The sequence below is a fragment of the Ceratotherium simum genome, chromosome 9 (genome assembly GCF_057802395.1).
Source record: "Ceratotherium simum simum isolate JZ-2026a chromosome 9, ASM5780239v1, whole genome shotgun sequence".
In the NCBI taxonomy this organism is placed as follows: Eukaryota; Metazoa; Chordata; class Mammalia; order Perissodactyla; family Rhinocerotidae; genus Ceratotherium; species Ceratotherium simum.
In genome coordinates, this window is record NC_141908.1 from 69,382,465 (window position 1) to 69,391,315 (window position 8,851).

An 8,851-nucleotide genomic window follows, 5' to 3' on the forward strand; every position below is an offset into this window, starting at 1 on the left:
GCCTGTGACTATGGTGAAAGTGACTCTGTGACTTCTGAGGCTAGGTCATTAAAGGATGCAGCTTCTACCTGGCTCTTTCTCTCTCTCTGGATGCTTGCCATTGAAACTCAGCCATTGTGCTATGAAGAAGCCCAGACTAGCCCATACAGAGAGATCCACATGGAGAAGGACCAAGGTCCCCAGCTGACAGTGAGACATATGAGTGAGAGCCCTGAGACGAGCACAGAACCGAGACTTTGCCTTCCCTGCTCCCCTCACCTAATGCCAAGGGGAGCAGGGATGAGATGTTTCCACTAAGCCCTGTCCAATTGCAGATTCATGAGCAAAATAAATGTTCTTTGTTTTGAGCCACTAAGTTCTGGGCAATTTATTATGTAGTCCTAGTAACTGAAACAACTGCGGATATAAAGCATGGCTTATTAAATGAAAATATTTAACATTTGAATTAAATAATACCTAAAAAACATAAGGCTTCATCATATTCTTAAATTATAAAGTGATTATTGATCATTGTAGGACCAGTGTTGTCTATGAATACATATGTGTCTTCTTTCCTTCCTTCCTCCTTTCATCCATCCATCCATCCATCCATCCATCCATCCATCCATCCTTCCATCCACCCATCCCTCCATCCACTCACCCATCCATCCATCCATCCACCCATCTATCCATCCACCCATCTATCCATCCATCCACTGTCTCTGAATTTTCATCCCCACAGCTGATTTACCAGATTGACCAGCATACCATTTGGTATACAGATAGGAAGGTAGGATGCATGAGGTTGTAGGCCATTTCTGGAATTCATATCATCACCTACGAATTAGTTGTACTCCTTTTGATATTAAGAGTTGTCTAAAATAAGTTGGTACTTTTGTTTTTGTTGTCGATGTTTTTATTTGCATATACATGCAAATAAAATAATATATGTCCTGGAAAAAAATTAGATTTGTTGTCAAAGGACTTGGGTTCTTGCTTTAGGATCACCACTTATCAGTAAGTTATTTATATTTATGCACATCTTCAAAAGGAGGAGAAAATAATTATCTCACTCAATTGTAATAAATAAATGAGATAATATGTTTGAAGGGCAGAATATGTTTTTTATAAATCATCTAAGAGAGGTGAGGACAAATATATGTGTACTTTAGTGCTCCAATAATAATCCAAATTGGAAAACATTATAGATTATAAAAACACATCCATTCCCTCTTTGAAACTGATCTCTCAGCCAGAAAGACCATAGTTTGCATCCTATTTTGAATAGAAGAATTTGTTCTTGTATGTGAAAATGCAGGAGAAACAGAGAGTAGATGACCTCAGCTAGTTTAAAATAGGATACAGGAAAACAGATTTTCAGGAGCTCTCCCTTTCCATCAGATACTGGGGCAAAAAAACCCAAAAAAACAAAAACACTCACATTCATTGGAAAGTATTGGAAAGGACTGAATCAAGATACTCTTAGCCTAAAATATCCTATCTATTATTCTTTGCACAATTTGTTCATTTTCTTTGATCTTAAACTTAATTCAGCCACTCTCTATTCTTGGTATGTGCAGAGTCTAAATTTTCCACTAGGGAAATGTTTATTTTTCTCCTGACAGACTGACGGCTATTGCAAAGCACAAACTAACAGCAGTAGTAACCTAGTAGTAAATTTAAAATGATACAGGCATAAGGAAAAGAAAATTTACATTTTAGATTCTTAATCAAACTTGCTTTCATTGCCCACCCCCGATCTATTCCATTCAACAACTATTTAAATTAATGACAAATGTAACTGGTTGACCAATGCATGAAAAACACAAATGTCTTTGTTGATAAAAATTTTACCAAAACCCTTTGTGGACCCTAAAAACTGAACACAATTTCTTTAATAAGAAAATTATGCATTTCCTTTTAGTAGCATGCATCCATTTAGAATTTTGTGAACTCCTCTTTTTTTCTCTTGGCCAAATCTTGTTAGAATTATGGCTTTCCATTTGAGGAACATTCTTCTTCATTCATTTTATACGATTTATGAGTTCACTTCTTATGTCTACCCTTGGTCACGAAAATAAGTCAAATTTACGGGAATCACAAACTGAAAAGGAAAAATTTAACATTAACATTTCCCCAAATTTAACATTTGGAGAAAGTATGACTTGGAGGGTTCTCATGCTCCATCTCTCTCATGTAGTTCATTGAAAGAACATAATTACATTGTTCAGTGTGGCTGGAGACCTTACGAGTTGGTGTCACATGCATATTAAATATGCATGAATATGTTTCTAACACTCTAGTAGGGTCTAAAAGATTATAGAAGGGTCACAGCAATACTTACCCACCAGGAGGTGGTGCACTTTACAAATATCAATTGTTTTATTGCTTTTCTTAGAAAGAAAAAAATAATGTCCAAGGAGCTTTTAGCTTATCTATAAGCCATTCAAGCTGTATTTAAATATAAATTCCCTTATCTCTCACTGGGAGGTTAAATTCAATCTAAAATATTTAAATTTTATCAACCATTCTAAATATTCCATACTATAACAAATATTTAGGCCTGAATTTGAGGTCTAACATTTTTATTTGTTCTATATCTTTTATTGTTTTTTAGTTTCGCTTACAATCTTGGAAAAGTTTTCCCTGATCCCACATGTATAGTTGTGTTTATGTGCATATTTCCTGGTTGAACCTTATGTTAGATTTCACGTGTTTTTAAAAAAGTAATTCAATAATACTCAAAGGTGAATATAAGACATTAGTACAGCATCTATGATATTTGAAGGTATATATCATTATGTAAACATTTTGAGAGAGAAGGTTTATAATTTGCATGGTAGAAAGCTTTTGTTAGATGATGAATATAATAATGACATTGAGTTCTATCTTTAATGCATACTAATAACCTAGTTTTGATGATACCAGTGTTGATACCAGTCTCTTTTTATTTTTATGTTATTTTTTTAACACAAGGCAAAGTACACCTTTCTCATGTTTATGAAATGACTTGTGGCCATTTGCACTCTTTTGGATTCCTGGGAGATTAGTTGTAATCGAATACATTACCCATGAAAAGGTGACATATATTAACAAGTCCCGTGATATCCAAACTAGCACAGTAGTTTTGAAGTCACATTAATAAGGAGTTCATTTAAAAACTTAACCAGGTTGCCAGGATAATAAAACCCAAGACCCTTAAAACAGAGAGCAATATGATCAAAAAGATGATAGCTCTAATCAAAAACAACAAAAGTACAAATCCACACTTCTGATCGGCCAACTATTTTGACTATTATCCCCAGGAGCTGACTTATAAAATGCATGCTAGGAGTACAGACACATAAGTTTCCATTGACAAACCAAAAGAACAACCTGACGCTTCACCTCCAGCGGCATTTATAACCATGGCATATACATTTCTCCCAAAGAGCCTGTCTGCTTGACATCGGTTGGCTCTTGCCGGTACTTGTGCTTGATGCCAGCTTTCAACTTAGCTTACAGACACATCAATTGCCAAGGAACAGGCTGTAAAGGGAGATCCCTGCTTTGTAGTCTCGTTGATGAATTAAAAGATGCAAATATCAGACTTCTTACCTTGAACTGACAGACGCAAGTCACAGTGTCTCCAATTCTTAAACATTCCCCATCAAATTTACACGTGTTGGTGTCACAGAGGAAGAGATCATTTTCTCTGTCATCGTAACCTCAAATTTAAAGAGAACACGCCAGTCATTAAAAAATGTTATAGACTTTAACAAAAAAAGCACTACCTTGAAGCTTTAAAAGAATTACCCTAAATTTTAATTCCAACCACCACTGCTGTACTGCAAGGTCATTCTCTACAGATAACCTCAAAAATCTAGTGAAGTGATCAATATTAATTTCTTTTTTTCACAATTGTTTTCTCGTCTATTCCCTTCTAATATCCTTTTTTTTTTTTGATAGAGCTATTTTACTTTGGCTTGGGTTAACACTGGCAGTGGTGAATGAAGGTTTCACACTCCCTTCTTAGCTTCTTATTTTTTTTTTCTCATTAAGTGACTATACTTTATGACCCCCAAACTCCACATTTTAGAAAAAAACTGGCAATGGTCTCTGAATGTCATTTTACCATTTTTCCATCTTTAATCATTCTTTTGCTTTAAGGTCTGAAACAACCCCTTATTTGGAATTTCTCCAGACAAAGAGGAAACAAAGCCCCAATAATAAAGATAAACAGGCACAGTGTTTCTGTGATGGTCTGTCTGGCTCAGATGAAGATTGATCACCTCTAAGTTAACAGGGGTGGCGGGGGGTGCCAGGTTCTTGACAATCTGTCTGGAAACCCAGTTCATTCTCTTCAGTTTCTGCAGATCCCTTTAAGATATCTGGCTAATAATGAATTTCTTGATTGTCAGCCTCAATTTCACATTTAAGTTAGTTATTTCCTAAAACAATACTGTAGTTAGGAACGAAGCAAAACAGTCATCTTGGACTACAAAGCTGTCCACATTACAAACAATTGATTTTGCAGGTTGTTTAATATTCCTTTGAGAAAGCACCTAAAAAGTGATTAGGCACCTGCAAAGTGGAACTTAGTGTTTCCAAAATAACATATATGCACGCATGAACCACAAATAAGTTAAAGAAAACATGTTGAGTTTTATAAAAATGCCAAATTTGGAAATTGCCAAAAACAGAACAAAGGCAATCTATTGACCCAAATCTAACAGGGTTGCAAATCTCAACCTGTCTTTAAAAAGCACAAACTACAATGATGCACAATAATTTTCCTCGTGAAATTTACGTCAGTAACAACCCAGGACTACATATTCTTTCATCCTATACGTTACAGTTGGTTATTCCCTCCTCTCCAAAGTTACATACACTTCAGCTCACATACATCCCTGAAAGCCACTTTATTCAGAGACTGATTTTTTACAGCAGAATTATATTTACAGAAGATGAATAATTACACACACACTTGCTAAAACAGGAACAGACTAGACCTAGGGGACAATATGCAGGCATGTTAATGGAGTTTAAAATGCCAATGAAATCACACCACAATCCGCCCGGTATGCTATGGGCTGTCATACTGAAACGAGAAGCCAGCTCCAAGCGCAGCAACTCCCATCATCGGGCCCTATTTAATTAGGAGGCTTCAGCAGAGCAAAGCCTGCCAAGCTCTCGCGTTCAGACTCTGACGGGACCCGAGCGAGCAAGAAGAGCGCCCGACCCACTCCAAGGAAGCCTGCCCAGAAATGGAGGAGTCGGCGCCCACCCGGCTCGGTTCCGCCCTCCGCCCGCCTGCGCGTGAGCCTGCCCGGCCTTGGTCATGTCCACCCCGGCCCGGGAGACCTACGAATGATTCTTTTCTCAACTTCCCTCCACCATTAAGAGCTTTGAGAGGCAAGAGGGAGGCATCTGTGGGCTGCAATAGACGTTGTTTTTGCAGCCAAGGAGAGGAGTATGAGAGAGAGAGAGAGAGAGAAAGAAAGAGAAATTGCATCTCTTAACCCAAGCTCCCTTAGAATCTGTGTGACCTGGTCTCGAATGCCAGACCAGAGACCAGTGCACCCTCATGGCACTGTTGCAAGGAATCAGTGTTTCCCCTGCAGTCACCATTTGATTTATTGCTTTCTTACTCGTTCTTTCTCATAAAGTTATTTCTAGCTCGTTCTAGCTAGACTTTTTTCTTTAATGATGGAAAACGTTCTGTTTTAGTGTTTCTCCAAGGATTGGTGCTCTTTTCAGTGAATCCACAAAACCATCCCGTTTGATATTTCTCAAAATCGTCGCAGCTCCAATTTCAGTGCAAGGAGGCAAAGGTTTCTACACCTGCACTTTCTGCCTCCCCCCTCCAGACCCCTCCCCCACTTCCTTAGCGGCCTGGAACAGTTCTCTGTGCTCCTCTGGGTGGAGGTCTCAGGGGTTTGGGGCAATAGGAGGCGAGAGGCTTGGGAGACGCGCAAGGGTAGGCTGGTCTGTGCTGGAAACGCGCGTTTCCTCTGCGGGGTTTAAGGCGTCGGGGTCTGGGGTTCTGGACTTACCAGAGCAGTTCCAGCCGGTGGGCGTTTGGCAGTCACTTAAGGAGGTAGGGAAAGCCGCGAGCTTCACCGGACGGGCTACGATGAGTAGCATCACCGGCAGCAGCAGCAGCCAGCAAAAGCCCTCGCAAAGTGTCCAGCTGCTGCACTGCCGCGGGGACTCCCACAGCACCATGACTAGTTCGCGCAACTCTGCAGCAGCAAACGGCTTCCGGAGAACACACTATCGCAGGGGCTGGGCAGCGGGCTACTGAGCATCCCGCGGACAGCGGCAGCACAGGCAGCGGCGGTGGCAGTGGCACACGACGGGGAAGCAGCAGCCAGACCCGCGCATGATCTCGAGAGTTTCAGCAACATCCAGTGACCCGGCTCAGCCCCGGGAGCGAGAGGGTCGTGCGCTGAGAGGCTGCGGCGGAGACGCGGGAGGCTACTGCCATAAGGAGGGGGCTCTGGGAAGCCGAGGGGAGCAGGAGGAGACCGGACTCCAGGGGCAGATGAGAGGAGCTCAAGGAGGCAGGGTGGAGGGAAAGTCAACGCACCCCGCAGCCTAGCAGCCGCCTCTCGCGCTCGGCCGCCCGCATCCCTCTGGCGTTTGGGAAGCAGCAGGTCCTTAGCCCGCCCGGGATCACGTGGGAAGAGGCAATCGGGCGCTGATTGGCGGAGCGGGATGCAGGTCCCGAGAGGGAGGGGTCGGCGAGGAGGTGCAAGGAAGAGGCGACCGCGGATGCCACAGATGGGCTAGCTCGCCAGGCGCTGGCCCGAGTGCGGTTGGGCGGGGATGGCTCAAGTGAGAAGCGCAGGCTTCAGAGTGGGCGACCTTCACATCTTTATATACCACCTGCCCTTTCACTCTCCGTCCCAGGACGCCCCCTACCGAGCTCCGGGTCGGATCTAGCACCCCTCTTCCGTGCGTGACCCCGGGCTGCGAGCGCCGGCGGCGGCTGGGTGGCGTCTCTCGGAGCTGGAGCTGGCGAGGGCGGAGGTGGCGAAGGAGCCGTAGCAGCAGGGTGGAGAGGGGAACGCGGGCACAGAGGAGAGGGCGTCCTGCCGGCGCCCGGCGCTCCAGCCTGCGGGAGCGCGCCGCCTGCCTGTAACAGGGTACAAGCTGGGAATATCGCTGCGCAGAGCCCAGGGAGGTTTCTCTGGGGAGTAGCAGGGAGCAGGAGAGGGTGAGAGGCGGTGGTGTGAGAACAGCTCTGGCCAGCCTGGAAGCAGCAGCAGTTCCCATAGGAGCCTGCGACCCCAAGGCTGCTCTCCGAGCTGGCTCAACCAGCCTTCCAAGCTCTCTCCTCTTCTCTCTCTCTCTTCCCCTCCCTGGCCCCCTGCAGCCCCGACCAGCCCGGAGAGCCAAAGGTTTGCAGCCCTCGCCCCATCACACGCCTGTTTCCAGCCGGGAGCCTATTTGTGCGGCTGCCTGGGAGGTGCTAGCAAATGTGTTTCGAAGGTCAGATTTGGTCGGGACAAGTGGTCAGAGAGAGGAAGGGAAGGCTCCTCTGCATCAGCAACGGGTGGGTTTCCGGGCGCATCGGCCGGGAAGCGGCATCCAAGAGAAGCGGCTCGCTTTGCCTGGCGCCGCGGATAGTCGCCCTGGGCGCTTGACGATGATCTCTGCCCGAGACCCTCGCCACAGACCTGGGCGAGGCGAGAAGGTCTGACTGCGCAGGAGTCTCTCGCTCTGCGCCTTTCTTGCTTTAGCTCCAGCCAACACTGGGCAACCGGCGTAGCGGGACCCGCCTTCCGCCTGCTGCATTCTTCACGCAGTTAGTACAATTTAGCCTAATGGTGTTTTAGTCGCTAGTAACGGGACCCAGAGCTTCCTGGGACACGGATGGAGAGGAGCATCTTTCTCTCGTGACCCGGGTCGTTACTGCAGCCACAGTGTTCTGGATGAGTTTTCTTTTCTGCGTGATTGTTGAGTGAGTCGGGATTTTTTCTTCTCTCTCCGCACCCTCCCTGTCTATCCCTTCCTCCCTCCCTCCCTTTCTTCTTCCCTTCCCTCTCCCCTCCCTCCCTTCCCTCTTCTTTCTTTTTCATTCTTTTTTTTTTTTTGAGAGCCCTCATTTCCTTTTTTTCTCTTTTTAAATCTCGCCTTACCCCCTCTCTTTTTGTGTCCCCTGAATTTAGAAGAGCATTTTTTGATAGCATCTCACAGTCAATTAGCCTCCATCCCCAATCACTTAAAAGAGGCACCAATACACTTTGAAAACAGGGACTATCTATTCTTTTCAGGCACTGCCAGGAAAACAAATTGTACCCGAGCTATCCTTTCAAGTACTTTAACCTCCAACATCCTCCCACTTCCTTGCTTTTTAACTTCTCCTTTGAAAGATGTGATCGTGCAGCGCCTCAGTGCCTCAAAGAAATCTTTTTTTTTCCTGTGTGAAACCCATCCCTTCATCTTACATCTCCGCCTCCGCCCTGAGATTACCCCCCCACCCCGCCCACCTCCAAAGATTTCTGAATCTCAGTGTCTCACTCCTGGCAATTAAGCAGCAGATCCCAGCATTCTGGTCGGCGGCATCTCGCTCCTCACCGACGAAGACTCCATTAAAACAGATCAATTTGACCAGACGTTGGAGGCATCAGAAAATCGGCTTCTAGACAGCGCAACTAAATTCTTTAAGGAAACGGAATGCCCGTTAGAGCTGCCAGCCAATATTGCAAAAACAAGGAATCAGAGATGTCTTCCGCTGCACCCTTTCAGCACAGATGAAAACATAAATATACACTTAATGTAGATCATGATTTAACAACTCCCCAGTTCGGAGTGAGAACATGTCATTTTCCATAGCAAGGCTGGTGTGATAACTAATCAGACTAATGAAAATGTCATGCTTGAA

At 44.6% G+C, this 8,851-nt stretch overlaps 1 protein-coding gene across 1 annotated transcript in view; it reads right to left on the reverse strand.

The window, feature by feature from the left end:
• The window catches only part of TMEFF2 (transmembrane protein with EGF like and two follistatin like domains 2), a 233,067-nt gene extending 226,484 nt beyond the window's left edge, over positions 1-6,583 (reverse strand). The window contains exons 1-2 of the mRNA XM_004426747.3: positions 6,015-6,583; positions 3,577-3,686 (exon numbers count right to left, since the gene is read on the reverse strand). Coding sequence (XP_004426804.1) covers positions 3,577-3,686; positions 6,015-6,186 — 282 coding nt within the window. The 5' untranslated portion in view covers positions 6,187-6,583. The remainder of the gene's footprint in view (positions 1-3,576; positions 3,687-6,014) is intronic.
• Between the last annotated feature and the right edge of the window lie 2,268 nt (positions 6,584-8,851).